Here is a 20,457-nt window from a genome sequence, read left to right as displayed (position 1 = left end):
TAGATCTAAAATTCATGCAGTGAGGTATGTAAAGCACCTCATTCAAGTGTGGTGAACTTTAACCTACATGTACACCTGTGTAGTCATCATGCAGGTTGAATATAGAACGCTCCCTTGTTTCTTTTCAGCCAACCCCAACTCCCCCATTAAAGCTAACCTCTTGGGGTAGCTAGGTGGCACAGTCATTTGAATGTCCGACTCCTGGTTTTGGCTCAGGTCATGATCTCAGGGTCATGAGACTGAGGCCCGAGACGGGCTCTAGGTTCAGTGCAGAGTTTGCCTGAGATTCTTTCTCTCTCTCCTTCTGCTTCTCCCGTTCATGCTCTCTTTCTCTCTAAAATAAACAAATCTTTTTTTTTAAGATTTTTAAAAATTTATTTGACAGACAGAGATCACAAGCAGGCAGAGAGGCAGGCAGAGAGAGAAGGAGGGGAAGCAGGCTCCCCGCTGAGCAGAGAGCCCGATGCAGGGCTCGATCCCAGGACCCTGAGATCATGACCTGAGCTGAAGGCAGAGGCTTAATCCACTGAGCCACCCAGGCATCCCTAAAATAAACAAATTTTTAAAGCTAACCACTTTATTGACCTCCATCGTCAACAATTTCTCCTTAAAAGCGAAGTTCTTATAACTCACCCAGTTGTTTTTGTGCTCATGGCACCAAGTAAAATGTCATGATATTCTTTGTGAATGCACAATAAATTTAGCTTGAGTATTATAATAAACAATATTTAAGTAATACATTATCTGCTTAATTCCAACAAAACTGAAGTTAAGAACTATACATAGCCTTGCACTAATTTATTGTACCACAAGGATTGCATTTTTGGATCATACAAATGGATGAAGCCCTTGGAGCCAGTTGGACTTGAGAACTTGGAAAATTCTGGATTTGAAAAGACATTAAAAGAGCATATACTGTATGTTAAATTCTACCTGCAGTGGGGTCTAGGGCAGAGTGCCTCATAAAAATATTAGTCATTATTACAGAATATGTACTATACAAATAGGTAAGAACAGTAGCATAAATACAAATATTTACATTATATTGGGGAAATATAGACCATAAATAGCTTTGTGACAACTCTTATTTGCCAAAAAATAAATTCCGGCACCATAAAAATTATGGATAAGAGTTTGCGGAGTTGTAGGTAATACATTACTTAAGGAAATTTTCTACCGAAGTCAAGCCTTGCTCTCATATTATATCGTCCACAGAGCTTTCTAGGTAATCCAAGTATAAGAAATGGTTGCTTCTTTTGAACTACTACAGCATTTTGAGTTTATTTTTCACATATTGCCTTAAAATTTTTTTTAAAGATTTTTATTTATTTATTTGACAGAGAGAGATCACAAGTAGGCAGAGCAGCAGGCAGAGAGAGAGGGGGAAGGAGGCTCCCTGCTGAGCAGAGAGGCTGATGCGGGGCTCAATTCCAGGACTCTGAGACCATGACCTGAGCTGAAGGCAGAGGCTTAACCCACTGAGCCACCCAGGAGCCCCGCCTTAAAATTTTTTTATAATGAAATGTTCAATTATACAAAAAGTGGAGAATATAGTATAATAAACTCCCTTAAAGATATCACCAAACCTCAATAATATCATTTTGCTAGTCCTGTTTCATCAATTCCCATTTTTACCCCTAGAATAATTTTTTTTAAAGATCTATTCATTTATTTTAGAGAGAGAGAGAGGGAGAGAGACAGAGAGAGGAGAGAGAGAGGCAGTGAGTGGCGGGGTGGGGACAGAGGGAGAGGAAGAGAGAAACTTTAGCAGACCCTGTGCTGAACCTGAAGCCCAACGCAGGGTTATACTCCAGGATCCCTGGATCCCAACTTGAGTCGAAACCAAAAGTTGGCACTTAAATGACTGAGCCACCCAGCCGACCTTCCCTAGAATCATTTAAAACAAACCCAAGATATCATGATCCTGTCACCTCACCTGTAAATACTTAACAACACATTGCTTATTAAATTACATTTACATGAGTAAACATTTTGTCTCCATATTATAATGTAGACTCTGCCAGGGCAAGCATTGTATCTTTTTCATTCTTGTTTCCCAATGAGCTCTTTTCAGTAGGAAATGCTACACAAAAACCTAAATTAGATTCTTGATCAATGCATGGCAGCAGACAATGGTTCTTAATTTTAAAGATTTTTTTTTTTTTTTTTTGACAGAGAGATCACAAGCAGGCAGAGAGGCAGGCAGAGAGAGAGGAGGAAGCAGGCTCCCCGAGAGAGCAGAGAGCCAGATGCGGGGCTCGATCCCAGGACTCCGAGATCATGACCTGAGCCGAAGGCAGGGCTTAACCCACTGAGCCACCCAGGTGCCCCCAGACAATGGTTCTTAAACTTGAGTGTGTATCCAGAGCAACTGGAGGGTTTGTCAAAACAAACAGTGCTGGACCCCCACCCCAGAATTCCTGATTTGGTAGGCCTGGGGTGGGGCCCAAGTAGTCATCTTTCTAACAAGTTCCCCAGTTCCCAAATGATGGTGGTAGTGGTGGTGATGGTTATGATGATGGTGATCTAGATTCATACTCTGAGAACTCCTTCATTGGAACAAGGAAGATGTTGACATTTCCAAACCTGCCTATTAATTAATCAAACATTAATCATATGTGAGGGCTTGAAAGGAATACAGGGAGAAATAATTTTTTATAGTTTTTATAAGCCCCTACTCTCATGGAACTTTTACTATATGAGTAATTAAAAAAGAAATATAGGAGAAACATGGGTGCTGGAGTCCCATATCAGAAGATTTTTATTTAATTAGTATAGAATAAGCTTTTTTTTTTTCTTTTTAGTGTTCCCAGGTAATCCCAATGTGTATTTACATACCATCACACCAGGCTTTACTGAAGAGGTGAGATTAGAATTTGTCCTTGATTTACGAAGAAGATTTTATTTTATTTTTTTTAAAGATTTTATTTATTTATTTGACAGACAGAGATCACAAGTAGGCAGAGAGAGAGAGAGAGAGAGAGAGAGAGAGAGAGGAGGAAGCAGGCTCCCTGCGGAGCAGAGAGCCGGACGCGGGGCTCGATCCCAGGATCCTGGGATCATGACCTGAGCTGAAGGCAGAGGCTTTAACCCACTGAGCCACCCAGGTGCCCCACGAAGAAGATTTTAATAGACAGCTTAAGTGGGAAGGGCCTTCCCACTTTCTAGGGGGGGGGCTGCAGTGGCATAAAGCTCCAAATGCTTTTTCTGGTCTTTCCAGGACATTGACCTGTACATAAAAATATTAAAAAATATTCAGTTTGTACAACACAGTTTGTATCCTTTTTTTTCTTAGACGAATCAACCTCTAAATCCTCAGATTTCCCATATGTTAAATGGGAATAACAATTGTACCTACATCATAGTATTGTCGAGACAATTAAATGATCTTAGTATAAATAAGGAACATTGTTTAGAATAATGGTTAGCAAACAAGTGCTCAATGAACGCTAATCATTATTTATTGAACATCATCTATATGCCAGGCAGGAAACCAGAATGAGAATACTTTGCATTTGTATTCTTTTGACTTTACAAAGCTGTTGTATATTTTTAAAGTCTTTTTTAAAAAAGATTTTATTTATTTATTTGAGAGAGATATAGATTGCGAGAGAGAGCAGGAACAGGGAGGAGAGAGAGAAGCAGGCTCCCCACTGATCAGGGAGCCCATATAGGACTCCATCCCAGGACCCTGAGATCATGACCTGAGCCGAAGATAGATGTTTAACGACTGAGCCACCCTAGCACCCAGGCACCCCAAAGCTGCTGTATATTTTCTATCACACTTCCTCCTTCCAGTGACCTTTGCAATAGGTAGAGAAAGTTTAATAGCACCTACATGACAGGAGAAAGCTGTGGAGTGACTTTTTAAAAGAGTGCAATAGTACATGAACTCCAGTGTTTCACACTCCCAAAGTGTGCTCTTTCCTTCAATAAAATAAGGAAGCAAACAAACAAAAACCAAAAACAAAAGCAAAAAACTGTTGAAGAACTGAGGCATTTGTTCAGCTAATTTGTACACATACTCCACTTTACCTAGACAGAGGTCCATAAGAAACAATCTTCCTTCTGTCATTCCCAGGTTATCCATAAGGGGGACATTTAATTGGCGGATAATCTGTACTCTGCTCGGAATTACATTTCTTTTCTTTTCTTTCTTTCTTTTTTAGAGATTTATTTATTTGAGAGAGAGCAGAAAGAAAGGAAGACAGCACAAGCTGGGAGGAGGGGCACAGGGAGAGGGAAAAGCAGACTCCCTGCTGAACAGGGAGCCCAACGATGTGGGGCTGGATCCCAGGACCCTGGAATCATGACCTGAGCCTAAGGCAGGTAGATGCTTAACTGACTGAGCTGTCCAGGCACCCCAGGAGCTACATTTCTTATTCAGCTATATTTCTAGTCAAGGATTGTCAGATAACTCCGTTTACTGGAGAGAACCCTGCCTTTAGGAGTTCTTTCATTCTCTTAAGGAACATCCAGCAAATGGAAAACCTAAAACTAGGCAAGTTGGAACAAGAAAGTTCTCTTCTTCAACATACACATACAAAATGGAAAAGTTAATATAGCAATTAACATGTTCTTTCATGTAACACGTACTTGGTGACCTCTTATGTGTATTATATTCTTGGTCTGGACAATACAAGAGTAGGAAAAATATAATTGGAAAAACATGAGTAATCATTAATAGAGACATAAAGTCTAAAACCTCCCAAGGTTTCCTCTACTGGTTTCTACAGGTGAGAACTACCGTGAAGGATACAGCTCCTAGGTTACATGATGTGGCCGTTACTCTGTAACTGGTGGCAAATTTTCCACATAACTGAAAACAGATGTTTAGAAAACCTATTATTATCATTACTCCTACTGCTGCTACTACAACTTTAGATTTGCTATCCTCCATTTGAGTTATGAGCTATTCTAAAGAAAAAAGTATAAACTAAGATATTATGGCAGGGAACAAGATCTTTGTGCATTTTAACAGTATTTGTTAGAAATTATTTTTAGCCCCAAACAACAGAAAACCCTATTTGGGTTGGTTTATACAGAGGCTTATTTCTCAAAATAAGAAATATAAGGCAAGGAGCCAAGGCTGAATATGACTCGACAATACTACCAGAGATCCAAGGTCTTTAATTCTGCCAATATCTTTAGAGTATATGCCTTCATCCATTTGCTTGTCATCTTATGGTCCAATGATGGGTGCCATGCATTCAAACTTTTCTGGCAAGAAGTGGAATGAAGCAAAAAGCCAAAGTACACACCACCTGAGCCTATTTTTTAAAGCGTTTCTATAAGTCCCACCCAGCAGCTTCCGTGAATGGGACTTGAACAGGTTCCTCTTGGACTAGCACTGTCCAGCTGAAATATAACACAAGCCACAAATGGGAGCTACATATAAAATTTTACATTTTCTAGTAGCCATGTTTTAAAAAAGTCAAAAAGAGAGGAAATTAATTTCAATAACATATTTAACCAAAAATACCCCCCAATTTTTCTGATGTGTGACTAATACTTTAAAGATCAAATCAAGACACACATTTTACATTCTTTTTTTGTATTGTTTTCATAGTCAGTCTGTATCTCAGTTTAGACAAGCCGCTTTTCAAGTGCCCGATAGCCATATGTTACTGTCTTGGGTAGGAAGCCTCAGGCCAATCACCAAAGTGTCTCAGGAGGATATATTAATTGGGGTGGGCCATCCAAATAGCCGTGTTTGCCTTCTTGACAGTAGCAAATACTTCATTTAAGGAATGAAATGACCTGAATTTAACCAAAATCAGCCCCATCCATGATAGCTCTCTACAACGCTTCAGACCAGGGTTATTCAAATGTAGGACAAACTGGCTTTCCAAGACAAAACAATTTTACCACTCCTAATGAAGTATTTATGATGCTTGTACTTTTTGAAATTTCCCTCATTCAGTTTGATGTTCTTGACAATTTCTGGCGAGCAGGGTTATTTGAGGTGATGCTTATATACAGTCCTTTTTACTGTGGTGCTGACTATAGCAGCCATACCTATCATTTATCATCTAACTACAGTGTTCCCAAACATGCCCGCCCTTTGATGTTTTCTCAGTGGCCTGGTTGCTCCAGATTTTATGTAATTGCCAGTGTTTAGGAAGGGACAATGCACTGTTCTCTACTTCCAATTTTCTCTATTTTACGTTTCCATCACTTTCAGTTTTCTTATTGCATCTTCCTTGACTCTTTTTGCATCCTTTACATCTTCACTTTAACATTATCATTCCCAGGGGCGCCTGGCTGACTCAGTCCATGGCGCATGCAACTCAGGATCTAGGGGTTGTGAGTTTGAGCCCCACTTTGGATGTAGAGATTACTTAAAAATAAAATCTTAAAAAAATAATAAAATGATCATTATCATACTTTAAAAGTGCACAAACTCATTTGTAGCAAAGAACTTTTGGTGATAAGATTTTTCTGAAACAAGAGTGAAGAAAAATCCTCCAATGTCATAACTGTGAGTGGGTCAAGGGGCACTAAGGTACAGTCCCCGCTGCTTTCAAGATGACAATTTAGTGTTTCAGTGCTTTTCTGAGAGAGGACATTGAACATCTATTTATGGTGACTGTGATGATAGAGATTAGTAAATCCCCTGCGGGCCGGTAATTGTGCCAGCAGGCGTGGGGAGTGGCAAAGAATTCTGCAGAAGATGGAGGCCTAGGCACACAAACAAAAATAGCTCAGAAATAGAAAGCATTCCTTAAGTGCAGAGGCCTCACATTTCCCGGTCCCACCTATTCCGCTTCTCCAGCCACCTGACCTGTATCCAGCTCTTAATCTCTCCTTCATCTTCTGCCTGCCTCCGCTCGCTGTCCCTGATGGACCTAAACTCCCAGCCTTCCTCTCGTCCCCTGGGGCTGGGAGACTGGTACCCGCGGATTTCCCGGGCCCGCCCGCGCCTGCGCAGAGCCTCTTCTCGCGCGAACGTGTAGCCATCCCCCCTGGAGTACCCCGACACCTCGGGGGATGCGGGGTCCGCCGTAAACTAGCCTCCGCTCCTTTCGTGGAACAAACGGGCGTCACCTGGGTCTGCTGCGGACTCCTTCAACTCTACAGGCCCCCCTCGCATTCCACGAGATCGCGTCCCCACCGGCGCGCGCCGGCCTCTGAACAGTAACCTCAAAGAACCAGATCCAGGAAGGTCCTTGGGGGAGAAGGAACGCGGTCGCGCCGGCCGCGAAGTGGCGGCTGGAGCCCCGCCCCCCGGGACTACTTTCTGCCTCCGCATTGGTCCGCGCACCGGCCCGCCTCCCTGGCTCACTACGCCGCCTGCCTGGCTACTTCGCCGGCTGTCTGCCGTTTCTGCCTGTAGGGACCTGAGCTAGCGCCAGCGCCGCGAAGCTCAGGGAAGAGGGGGGCGGACTCGGCCGCCGCTGAGCATCGCCTGTGTGGGCGGCAGGGCCGCTGCCTCTCCGCCGGCAGCACCACCTGTCGCGGGCCGAGACTTCGGGTAAGGCTCCGCGCAGCACGCGGTTGCTGGCGGCCTGGCGTGGCGGGGCCGGGGCGGGAGCTCCAGGAGCGCAGCGGGGGCCGCCTCCTCCCGCCCGGCCCGCCCACCCGATTGCGGACCCGCCGCCGGCTTTCGCGCAGGCGGCCAGCAAGGACCCGCTTGGCGGATGGGTGGGGCGAGGCGAAGGGAAGCGGCTCCCCGAGCCCGGGGGAGGGCGGGGGAGAGGTCAGGTCGCGGCGGTCCCCAGTACGAGCGCCCGCGGCTTTTTCCCGGGCACGGTTTCGGGGCGCGACTTTCCCGTTTCTCGACCCGCTGGTCCCAGGGCGGCGCCCTTGTTGCCCGGGATGAGGTCCTGTGGCTTCCAAACCGGGAGCGTCGCTCTCTCCTGCGCCCTTTAAAGACTGGTTTTGTGGCTTGATAACCTTTTTATCAAATCTCCTTCTGCAGGGATGAATTAATGACAGGAATTAGGCTGTGTGTGTGTGTGTGTGTGTGCGCGCGCGCGCGTTTGTTCGTTCCTCTCTTTAAAGGAAGTTTGCTACAAGCTAGAAAGTTCTACGTTTGGACAGTTCTGCCCATTCGTGTGAAATGGCATAAATAGACCAGAACTGGCAGGTGTTTCTTTGACACTGGTGATGACCACCTCTGCTTGTGTGGTGGTGTTACATTTGCGGTCCAGGAATTGACTTCTTTCGTGGTTACAAAAACAATTTTAGAAAACATGTTGCCTTTTGATGAGAAGCATAATCAAAATGATACATCTTAGCAGTAGTGCTTCCTTACAAAATGCATTATCTCCCTATCTGATTTATTTTCCTAATGCTTGTGGCAGCAGCTTCTAAGCAGAATAGGTAATAGCATTGTTGTTTCTTTTAGTGTTGCAATTGTTAACAATAGAAGCACGTTTTAATTGTCAGTTCTGGGCCTGACATTGTTCTGTAAATGAATCATCTCAAAATAACTCTTTGAGGTTGGTACTGTTATTTCTACTTAACAAATGAAGAAACTAAGGCTTAAGAAGGTTAAGTAACTTGCGCAAGATCACAGATTTTATAGGTGGCCAAGTCTGGATTTGAACTCAGGCAATTTAACAAAACAGCTCCAGCTCAGTCGCTCCTTAAGCATTGTTCATGTTGTTCAAGTAATTGCAATGTTGTACTCATTAATTTTACTCTTAATGTTTACTCATGAATTTATTCTTTAGTTTCCAGGCATCCTGGAAGTTAGAGAAGAAACATTTGCTTGCACTTTCCTCTCCTCACCTTCCCGGTGTGTGTATTTGTATGTGTATGTATAATCTATTGTGTAACTACTAAAACTAAGTTACATGATACTATGTTACATGGTTTGCAGAAATACAGAAAAAAAACAGCTTAACTCTTGTCTTCCAATGTTGGACCTTTAAAATAGCTTTGGACTTTGATTTGCAATCTGTGTTTGGTTCTCTTATGGTAGTTATAAAGATTTAATTAAAAGTTAAGTATAGAGCCCAGATATGCTGATAGAACTTTTATCATATATTAAGGAAATGTTGGGCTATGCTTTTGGAGAAGTTCTTCATTCTCTTGAGAATTAAATATACTCTTGCTCAGTACTTACTTCTGAGAAGGAACTACTGACAGGTTTGTCTTATAGGGTGTTTTTGTCTTTTAAAATACTCTTGTTATGGAAATACGTCAAAAATTCATAAAAGAAAAACTAATTTACCATTTAAGAATTTCTTTTGCAAATTAACTCCTATAAAGCTGCTCATATATAACTTGTATCAAGTTTCCTATAAAAATAAGCTATTCTTAACTATATTAAATTTTATATTAAGTTAAACTAAAATAAATTCTAATTTATGTTGGTGAATTTTCGACAAACTTAGTCATATTTCATTTATTTATTTATTTTTTAAGTGGGATCCACACCCAACTTGGGGCTTGAATTCACGACCCTAAGATTGAAACTTGAGCTAAAATCAAGACAGATACTTAACCGACAAAGCCACTCAGGCACCCCAAATTTAGTCATATTTTAAAACATAAATAATAATTGAAGCCTATAGTTGTCTACTGAGGATCAATTTTAGAAGGAGGACAAAATTCATACTATCAAAATCATTCTACATTTAATTTCCTAAAAATCTATTTTATAAAAAGTTAACTTTTATTTTAAAGTCATCATTTTGGTTATATGGCTCTATATTATATTTCCTTTGATCAATGTGTACAAATTGCAAAAGTAATGAAAAATACTATATTGATTCTGTAGATGTTGTTCAGAATGACATTTGATGTTGCCTGGCTCTGTATATCATCCAAATTCTAATCACTGACCTAGAGATTTAATTCGAAATAGTTTAAATAAGTGCTAACCGTGAGTATCCTTATAGCCTCAAGGATTTCACAGTAGAAGATATTGATGCAGAAACTAACAGGCATTCAGAACACATCTTCTGACCACCATAGTCTGTCACTACTACTAATAGTGCTTAAAGAACTAACATTTATAGAGCACTTAGAGGGCACTGTGATAAGCATCTTACATGGATTATCTAATTAAAATCTTAAAATGGCACTGTTTAGTAGGTCCTGTTATTATCCCCATTTGAGTGATGAGAAAACTGCAACAGACTTATTCAAAATCAGAGTAAGAATTGGCCAAACCAGGATTTAAACCCAATAGTTTGATTCCAGAGCTTGCCTTTGACTACTCTGCTAAACTGCCTGGATATGGATTTTATTGAATAAACTTTCATGTCAAGTAGTCAGGCTCTTTATGATGATGATAAAGCTCTTAATTGCTTGATACTTTGTAAATATCATCATTACTACACACAGCTCTGCAAACCAGAGTTCCCTCTCCCTTGTTTCATTGATGAGAGAAATGAGACTTCTAAGGCAGTCCTGAGACTTTTGGAGTTGATGGGCAAGTGTGTATAGGGGGACAATTGGGACCAGACATACACTGCCAACTTTTAATTCTGTAAGGTTAAGGACTCTTTTAAGAAATATTGCAATCCACCATCACCATCTTTTCATAAAAGAAAGACGTTTTTATCACCAAACAGATAAGGAGATCATAATTAAAATAGGAAAACAAAGAGAATAAATTTTGTTTTATTAAGAACTATATTGTATTGCTCAGTTTTTCTCATTTGGCCACTCAGCAGTAAGTAATGTGTCCCAGGCTAGCACCAATTCAGAAGCCATTGGGAATGTCTGGGTGATAACAACCGCATCCAAAGTGGTGATGGGCTGAGTCCAGATTCCAGTCCCAGTCAGACTGCAGAGCTTGTGCTCATTGCACTCAGTCACGACCTCTAATTTCTGTCTCCCTTGCAGTAACCTCCTTTAACCCCAAGTAGGGGGCCAGGGAGAGTTGTCTCCAGCAGCCAGTGGCCTAGCAATTCCTGTCCTGGTCCAGCTTGTAAACACCAGAGAGTAAGTTCCAGGGCAAGGCCATGTGAATGACACACCGGGGGTAGAAACCAGAGGCAGATCTCAGTATTCCAGAAGCTGTCAAGGAAGCAAGTGGCTTGATTTTACATGTCAATTAAAAATTAGAAACGCTGCCTTTTGGTTCCTGTTTTTACTTCACTCATTCTCAGAGTTCTCCTTCCAACCCACCTGCATAACAGCATTTTATCTTGTTGCCTCTCATTGTTCTTATTACTGGTATTTAAGCCTACCTGTCTATCTCTTATTCCTTGGTTTTAGTTTTGGCAGATTTTTTTTTCCTTAATTCTTTTTTTAACTTATGACCACTGTTTTCAAGACACTATTAAAATTACCTTTACATTTTATTTTATTCTCTATCATTCACTAACAAAGTAATTTTAGTGATTAAACATTCTTTAATTATAATACTTTTTTGCATATAGTCTCATTTGATCATCATAATTATCTATAAGGTAGATTTGACAAGTGATGTTGTCTTTATTATACAGACTAAATTCAGTATTAGGTAGAAGCAAAACTTTAACCAGGAACTGAAAATAGATTTCATGTATTAGAATGCTGCTCTTAAGTTAAATACTGAAAGGAAAAACTTTAATCTTCCTTACTCGCAGTGTCAGTTCTTCTGGCCACTAAATGTGGGACTTCTCCCCCCCCCCCCCCCCCCCGCTCCCCCGCAATTCTCCAATTCTCAGCAGATGCTGATTGGGTTTGCTTTAATGTAACTTAATTCTGACACTGTCCATATGGAGATAGCTTCAGATCCCATAGGTTAAGGATTAGGTCCCAAAAGACAGCCCCTACTTGAGATGCCAATTGCAAGTCCCAGGTTGTGACCCATACTTCTGACCAACTCTCTATAAATTGAGGCTTCGCACAACCCCCTCTGTTTCGATGATTTGCTATAATGGCACACAGACTTACTTACATTTGCTGGTTTATTATAAAATGATACAACTCAGGAACAGATGGAAGGGATACATAGAACTATGTATTGATGGGGGTGGGGGTGGAGAGGCATAGAGCTTACTTGTCCTACCTGAGTGTGCCATCCCCCAGCACCTAGATGTGTTCACCAACATGAAAGCTCAACAGATCTCCTTGTTATAAAGGGCCCCTGCCCACTTCCCTTTCTGGAGGTTCTGGAGGGGGGCAGTAAATTTCTACTCTCTAATCACTTGTGTTTCTGGTGTTTCTTCAGCTCTATCTGAGGCTTTGCAGTGGTCTACCCTAGGTCACCTCATAAGCATAAACTCAAATGTGATCAAAAGTGTCTTCTTATGAGTAACAAAAAATACTCCTCTATCATTCAGGAAATTCCAAAGATTTTTAGGAGCTCTGTTCCAGAAACTGGGGACAAAACCCAAATATATTTCTTTTTTTAAAAAAGATTTTATTTATTCATTCATGGAGGGGGTGCAGAGGGAGAATGAGAGGCAGTGAATCTGAAGCAGACTCCGCCCTGGAGCCTGTCTTGGGGCCCGACCTCAGGATCATGAGATCATGACCTGAGCAGAAATCAAGAGTCAGACATTTAACTGACTGAGCCCCCCAGATATATTTCTTATCATACCACAAGTACTAATGACAAAAAAATTTTTTTTCAGATTGCCTTTGATTTAAAGTAAAAAGTATTCTATACTATATCGTAGATTTGCCTACCTCACCAATATACTGGAATACTAATCCAGTTTTTTGGTACCAAAGTTTTAATTTTGACAAATAATGCTGTCTTTCCTGGAAAAACCACACAAACACATAATCAGTGCTACCATTTCAGTCTTTGAAATTTATTTTGAAATGATTTGAAAGGCTTTGGTTGCATATATCATACTTCTTGGCCCCTTAATACTTCACTGTGTTTTCAGGACAAGTATATCTCTTCCATATGGTTATCAAATACAGAAAATTTAATATTTTATAGTACTTTTATTTAAGCTACAGTATATCTTCTAGTTTTGCCAGTTGTCCCAATAAGTGTCCTTGATAGCATTTTTTTTTGATTCAGCCTTTGCATTTAGTTGTCGTATGTTCAGTCTTCTTTATTTTTTTTATTTTTTTTTAAAGATTTTATTTATTTATTTGACACAGAGAGAGAGAGATCACAAGTAGGCAGAGAGGCAGGCAGAGAGAGAAAGGGGGAAGTAGGCTCCCCACCGAGCAGAGAGCCTGATGTGGGGCTCGATCCCAGGACCCTGAGATCATAACCTGAGCCGCAGGCAGAGGCTTAACCCACTGAGCCACCCAGGCACCCCCTGTTCAGTCTTCTTTAAATTGCAGTAGTTCCTTAGTGTCTGTCTTTCACTAACATTTTAAAGTGACCCAATTATTTTGCTGTATATCTCTCATAATTCTTTTTTATTATTGCTGAAGTATATTTGGCATATGACATTGTATAAATTTAAGGCATATAACATTAATTAGATATATTTATATATTATAATATGTTTGCCATTGTAGTGATAATTGTCACCTTTCATGTTATATAATTATCTTTTTTTTTTTTTTTTTAGTGGTTGGAACAATTAAGACCTAGTCTCTTAAAAAGTTTGATGATTATAGGGGCGCCTGGGTGGCTCAGTGGGTTAAAGCCTCTGCCTTCGGCTCGGGTCATGGTCCCAGGGTCCTGGGATCGAGCCCCACATCGGGCTCTCTGATCAACAGGGAGCCTGCTTCCTCCTCTCTCTCTGCCTGCTTCTCTGTCTACTTGTGATCTCCATCTGTCAAATAAATAAATAAAATCTTTAAAAAAAAAGTTTGATGATTATAATACAATGTTATCTATATTCACTATACTATGCATTAGATCTTTAGGAGTTATTATTTCTTAGGACTCACTGCAAATTTGTATCTTTAAACATCTGTCCTGTCCTCCCACCCCCAGTCCACATCTTTCATGATTCTTGATGTCCTTGTAATCATATAAATTTTTTGTTTTTGTGGACACATTTATGCACCACATTTATAGGAAATATCCAGAATAGGTAAATCCATAACGACAGAAAACAGGTTGCTGGTTGCAGGCACTGGAGGAGGAAAAGAACTGCTTAAATGGGTAGTGTTTCCTTCTGGGATGGTGAAGATGTTTTGGAACTAGGTAGAGGTGGGTTGCACATTATGGATTTTCTAATCCCTCTCAGTTGTTCACTTTGTTTGTTTTTTTTTTTTTTTTAAAGATTTTATTTATTTGCCAGAGAGAGAGAGAGCGAGCACAGGCAGACAGAGTGGCAGGCAGAGGCAGAGGGAGAAGCAGGCTCCCTACAGAACAAGGAGCCCGATGCGGGACTCGATCCCAGGACGCTGGGATCATGACCTGAGCCGAAGGCAACGGCTTAACCCACTGAGCCACCCAGGCGTCCCTCAGTTGTTCACTTTGAAATGGCAAGTTTTGTTGTGTGAATTCACTTCCATAAAAATTAACTTAAAAAATAATCTCACTGTAATGGTTTGCTGCACTCCATATACAAACCTTGATTTCTTTTTTTTTTTTAAAGATTTTATTTATTTATTTGAGAGAGAGACAGTGAGAGAGAACATGAGCGAGGAGAAGGTCAGAGAGAGAAGCAGACTCCCCGCGGAGCTGGGAGCCCGATGCGGGACTCGATCCCGGGACTCCAGGATCATGACCTGAGGCGAAGGCAGTCGTCCAAACAACTGAGCCACCCAGGCATCCCCAAACCTTGATTTCTAAGCAAATAAAAATTCCAGTAAAAATCTTATTGTGGGGTAATTGCAGTGATTTGTAATGATTAAGATAAATGAGCTTTGCAAGTTCATTTTGGGTGGGAGAATTGATATGCAGAAGAATCTATTGTATCCTTACTTTAAATATTTAATGTGCAATATATTATTTGGAGTTTTCCATTTTGAAAAATTTCCATGTGTCTGTGATGGTCGTGAAAAGGCAAAAACATGTTTTCTAGCCAATTTGCGTATTTTTTATATTAAGTAACAGGTTTTTTGAAAAGAAAAAATATTTAGTATATTACCTTTAAACACTGACTATATTAATACATTAAAATTATACAGCTAGATTAAGAGTTTGAATGGCTTCTCTTCCTCTGGATGTTTATGCTCCAGGATTTCCTGGTAACTTACTTTTCCACCTTCAACCTAAACTCCCATACGCATTTACATGGACCATACCGTAAGTCTTTGTTTACTAGATGTTACCTTGTTTCTTTTTTTTTTTTTTTTTAATTTTATTTTTTTATAAACATATATTTTTATCCCCAGGGGTATAGGTCTGCGAATCGCCAGGTTTACACACTTCACAGCACTCAACCATAGCACATACCCTCCCCAATATCCATAACCCCACCCCCGCTCTCCCAACCCCCGTTCCCCGTTACCTTGTTTCTTAATTGCTGGATTTCTTTCTTTCTCTCACAATCAGGAGATACATACCTTGCCACACTTGTGGCTTAGAAAAAGAATAAGTGTTTAGCACACTGTAGTATACAGTACATGCAAAATAACAATGATGACTAACCAGGGACTTAGAGTATTATCAGGAAAAGTCAGTCATTGTTACTTTTGTCACCCAGTTACATTGTTACCCAGTTACTTTTTTACAATGGTTACAACCTGTAGAAACATAAATGTACTTTGGTAAAGCTTTTTCAAGTGTGGAAAATTAAGCTTTCTGTATCTGCTTTTGAAAACTGATACCTAATGTACATGCATTCTGTAATATGTTTCTCATCTGTTATCTGCTGCTTTTCCCCAGGTGAAAGGAAAGATGTTGTCCCGGTTCAGAATAGTCGCTACTCCCTGTACTCTAGCGTGTCGTCATATGCACATAAAAGAAAAAGGCAAGACACTCATGTTGAACCCAAGAACAAACAAGGTTAGTAACATTAATATGACATAACATTTTCTCCCTTCCTGGTAAAGATTTGATATATTTTAGGCTGATAAAGTATGAACTTTTTAAATTTTGTAGCTTTATACTAAAATTATTCAGAGGTATTTGCTTTTTCGGTGTGACTTTCCGCTTTTCTCCCCATGGCAAGAATCACAGCTACTTGATGGGTCTGTTTCACCCCTCGGATTCTACTGCCGGAAAAAGATTGACTTTGTTTCCTGGCTTCAGCTCAAAAATATCCCTCGAATAGCAGTCTGCCCAGAACTTTCAGGCAGTGGGGGACACTTAGATCTACCCAGCTCAAATCCAACTGAGCCCTTGGAAGATGGGGTTAAAACTGTAAAATGAACTATTGTCTAATGTCTGCACCTCCACCCAGCTTCTTGGACACAGATCATTGCACACAAGTGCTTTTGCCCATTAATCTCACAGTACTGCTTCACGGTGGAGAGACTTCCAGCCCCCTCTTTATGGTCTTGGGGTAGAGGTGATGGGCATTATTGATACATAGTCTTGCCTTTACTCCATGGCCAAGCTGTGTTCAGTGGGCAAGTCCCTCTCTATTTTCTAGTGGAGATAGTAATTAGTAAGTACATGTATTTCTAGAAAGAGACTTCTCACCAAAAGCTTGTAAGAGGATACACTGAGTTCATTGTAATGGGTGAAATTTACCTCTTAGGAATAATGCATACAGGTTAAGGTATGACTTATTTTAAAACAACGGTCATCAGAAATTTGCCAATGCTGTTTATTTCCCATGGTGGGGGTTGAGGATAACTAATTGTACAGTATGATATGCTTTGAAGGATTTCAGGCCTACAAAGGGAAATTGACCAGGGGCCACCCAGACTGCCTTATTTTTGCATTTTTGGTACCTTAGACAGAATGAGAATTCAGCAGGTAGTAGTGAATTGAATGAAGCTTAATGAGGGATATTCTAATGCTCTCTTGTTTTTGCCTCACTTCCCCAAATCTTGCTTGCTCTTCAAGATGCAACTCATTCAAAGTCCAGTTCTCCTGTAGCAAATTTTCCTACACCATAGACTGGAATAATGGCTCCCTTCTCTGAAGCCCTATAGCAGTTTTTGTCTTCCTGTTCCTGTAGCAAGTAATCAGCATCTTGCTGTGTGCTTCCTTTCATGCCTTAAGTTGTCATTGAAGTAATTGTTGGTATTTACGTTTTCATGAATTTATATTTCTTACCTATATTTCGGGACCATTCAAAATTTTATGTTTTTTACAATGCCATGGGTATAGTAAATATTTGCTAATTATGTTGGTCTTATTTTTTTATCCTTAAACTACTTAAAGCATACTATGAGGGAATTGTGAGTAATTTATAAGGTAGTGTAAGTAGCAAATTAATTTTAAGGAGGAGGGTAGTCTAAAATGCATCACAGTACTTCTGCAAAGATAGTAACTAATGCTCTGGGCCTCTGAGATCTTGACGGTTGGATAGCATCTGTAAGGTTACCTCACTGAAGGATAATTTTTAGAAACCCCTTAAACATCAGGAAGAGTTTTTTGTTGTGCATGTTTAAGAAGGAACATAAACTAGGGATTCCTGATTTGAGGGTCATGAAATCCTTGGGGACTTGAAAGACATCAGATTTGTGCTTCAAACATCGTAGGCTAAATGTTTTAAGAGTATGTTGCTCCTATGATTAATAAAATAGTAATTTTAGACAGTATTGAATTCTTTTGAGATTGTCTGTGATTTTTTTTTTTAAAGATTTTATTTATTTCACAGAGAGAGAGAGAGAGAGAGATCATAAGTAGGCAGAGAGGCAGGCAGAGAGAGAAAGGGGGCAGCAGGCTCCCCGCTGAGCAGAGAGCCCAATGTGGGGCTCGATCCCAGGACTCCGAGATCATGACCTGAGCCGAAGGCAGAGGCTTAACCCACTGAGCCACCCAGGTGCCCCTGTCTGTGATCTTTTAAGATGTCTGTAATCACTGTCTACTAAAGGCAGAACTGTTACTATGTCTTTAAGGCTTTTTCAGTGTGGTAAATAGTGTACAAGTCAGTGACATTAAGAACATTTACTGTGGTGCCTCCATCACCTGAAATGGAAACCCAGAAACCATTCTGCAGTCACAGCCCCCATCCCCCAACCACCTTCTCAGCCCCTGGCAACCACAAATCTCTTTTCTCTTCCTATAGATTTACCAATTCTAGTATGAATATGAAATTCTTTATGACATTTTTAAAAAGTCCTTATATGTTAAAGGAGTGGACATCATTGTGCCAGGTTTATATGCAGGTGTTCTGGTGTGCATTTGAATTCACTAGCCATGAAACTTTGGGTCTTTATTTAACCTCTCCAGATCTCAGTTTTCTCACTTAAATCATGTAGGTGATACATTTTGAAATGTTCAAAAGGCTGTGTATGTGGAAGGTTGGCTTTCCCCTTCTCTCCGTATGCTCATTTGGTAACCTTTGTAGATAACTTTTTGAACCTCATCTCTGTATCCTGTAGGAATGTATGCACTTTCCAGTTTGTACTTGGAGCTCTGGTTTAATGGTTCTTGGTTCTTTGGGGTTTTTGTTTGTTTTTATTTTAACTCCCCTGGCCACACATCTAATAAACTAATTCAAAATTTTCTTTTTTATTTGCATAAGTAACAATTACATTACAACTAATAAAAGAAAGAAAGATCACATTCCTACCGTCCCAGTAGATCATCTGTTTTTATTTTGCCAAAGCCCCTTAAAAGTATATTTACTTTGAAGATCCTAGGATACAATTTTACATGTCATTTTCCTACTGGGAATAGTATTTTACAAATAATCTCTATGATGTCTCATAAGCCTTCTATATATGGCTGCATCACAGTCCAGTAGGTAGATCTAGACTCACAGAGACTGAAGAGAGACCCAGCTTGACCCTTACAGGCTGTGTGATCTTCAGTGTAGATACAACTTCCCAGATCCCAGTTTCTTCATCTGAACTGTTGTGGAGAAAAAGGAATATTGTAAAACTACTTTAGGCACTGTAAATTCTATGTAAGTGTGAGTTACTCCCTTCAGGGGATGTTTTATAATTTGGTTAGTCATGATGCTATTGTCGAATATTGTTTTCAGTCTTGACATTATGCATCATTAGTTACTAGTTAGCAGTTTTGTAAGTAGGTATTTGGTGACTTCTTAATTCCTGACGGTTTATTCTAACTACACTTCAAGGGAAGCAAATAGAAGGGGCTTTTTCTTTCTTCCCAGTATGTTTACCTGTATATTCAAATCTAGTTAATGGATTTTTATCAATATTGGCTTATGTGAAGAAATTGAGTGTGTCTAGAGGAAAATAGCTCAGGGGATCTTTCAGGATCAGCCAAAGAGACACACTTCCACGCTGCGAAATGGGAGGACATTGCTGTGGCATAGATGAGAAAAGGGCAGACATGGAGAGACAGGTGACCTGGGGAGATGGAGGAGGAGGAAAAATGGACTGTTAAAGAACTGATCGAGACGTTCATTTGAAGCTAATGTCATCTTTGTGGGCGTGTTTCACTTGTTAATACCAGGCTGGCAAATTTAAGCATTTGATCAATTACTAACTTAAATACTTACTATATGAAAGTGTTTTTAAAATCGTTTTAATTTCTACCCTGCATTATAAATAAAATGCTTTCTTTTTTAACTTTTTTTTTTTTTTTTTTTTTTTTTTTTTAAAGTAGGCTCCTCACCCAACTTGGGGCTTGAACTCATGACTCTGAGATCAAGACCCAAGCTGAGATCAAGAGTTGGACACTTGGGGCTCCTGAGAGGCTCAGTTTGTTAAGCATCTGACTCTTGATTTTGGCTCAGGTCATGATCTCAGGGTCGTGCAGTGGAACCGCATGTTGGGTTCTGTACTCAGCTTGGAGTCTGCTTGAGATTCTCTCTCTCCTGTCCCTCCCACTGCTCATTCACTCTCTCTCTCAATAAAGAAATAAATAAAATCTAAAGAGTTGCACACCCAACTGACTGAGCTACCCAGGCACCCCAAATATACGTTTTTGAGTGTCCCTTCAACCTAACTTTTGAGTGTCCCTTGAACCTCAGTAGGAGATAGGCAGTGACACCTTGTGTAGCCAAGTCACTTACCTTTGCCGGTAGGGTAGGTAAGGCACCTTTAAGTGAAATAATTAGTTCATTTAAATCTAAATTTTAGGGGTACCTGGCTGGCTTACCATGTGACTCTTGATCTCAGGGTCATGAGTTCATGCCCTGCATTGGGTGCTGAGCTTACTTAAATAAATGGGTAGTTTAATTTAAAAAAATAAATAAGGTTTAGCTTTTCCACTTTAGTCTTGTACTAGAGTGGGAAAAGGAAGTAAGGGTGAAAGTTTGGGTTTTACTTCTTTTATATATCCCAGCCTTAGGTGAAATCTTAGAAGGAGAAACACGAGTTGCAAAGATTTAGAGATTTCAGTCTTCTCCCTTTCTCCTTTTTCCAATATAGCTAAAGGTTTGTCAGTTTTGTACATCCTTTCAAAGAACCAACTTTTGGGTTCACGGATTTATTTTTCCAGTTGTTTTTTCTGTTATCTGTTTCATTTATTTTCATTCCGATCTTTTTTGTATTTCCTTCCTTTTTACTTCAGGTTTAGTTTGCTCTTTCTCTCCCCTGCTAGTTTCTTTTCTTTCTTCCATTTTTTTTTTAAGATTTTTATTTATTTATTTTGAGAGAGAG

The 20,457-nt window shown here is 40.1% G+C and overlaps 2 protein-coding genes across 6 annotated transcripts in view; one reads left to right on the top strand and one right to left on the bottom strand.

Moving 5' to 3' along the window:
- The window catches only part of MRO (maestro), a 63,648-nt gene extending 56,453 nt beyond the window's left edge, over window positions 1–7,195 (bottom strand). For 3 of the 4 annotated variants that reach the window (XM_047697029.1, XM_047697027.1, XM_047697028.1), the window contains exons 1-2: window positions 6,785–7,195; window positions 1,980–2,083 (exon numbers count right to left, since the gene is read on the bottom strand). The gene's annotated coding sequence lies outside the window, so the exon portion shown is untranslated. The remainder of the gene's footprint in view (window positions 1–1,979; window positions 2,084–6,784) is intronic. The other variant, XM_047697033.1, reaches the window with a different exon arrangement.
- Window positions 7,196–7,343: 148 nt separating this feature from the next.
- ME2 (malic enzyme 2) overlaps window positions 7,344–20,457 on the top strand; it is a 56,663-nt gene continuing 43,549 nt past the window's right edge. The window contains exons 1-2 of one of the 2 annotated variants that reach the window (XM_047697025.1): window positions 7,344–7,474; window positions 15,647–15,766. In XM_047697025.1, coding sequence (XP_047552981.1) covers window positions 15,659–15,766 — 108 coding nt within the window. In that variant the 5' untranslated portion in view covers window positions 7,344–7,474; window positions 15,647–15,658. Of the gene's footprint in view, window positions 7,475–10,883; window positions 10,903–15,646; window positions 15,767–20,457 lie in introns of those variants that run through there. The other variant, XM_047697026.1, reaches the window with a different exon arrangement.

This window comes from Lutra lutra, chromosome 12, assembly GCF_902655055.1.
Source record: "Lutra lutra chromosome 12, mLutLut1.2, whole genome shotgun sequence".
NCBI lineage: Eukaryota > Metazoa > Chordata > Mammalia > Carnivora > Mustelidae > Lutra > Lutra lutra.
The sequence above is the reverse complement of the archived record's forward strand: the minus strand, read 5'-3'. Positions and strand labels throughout refer to the sequence as shown.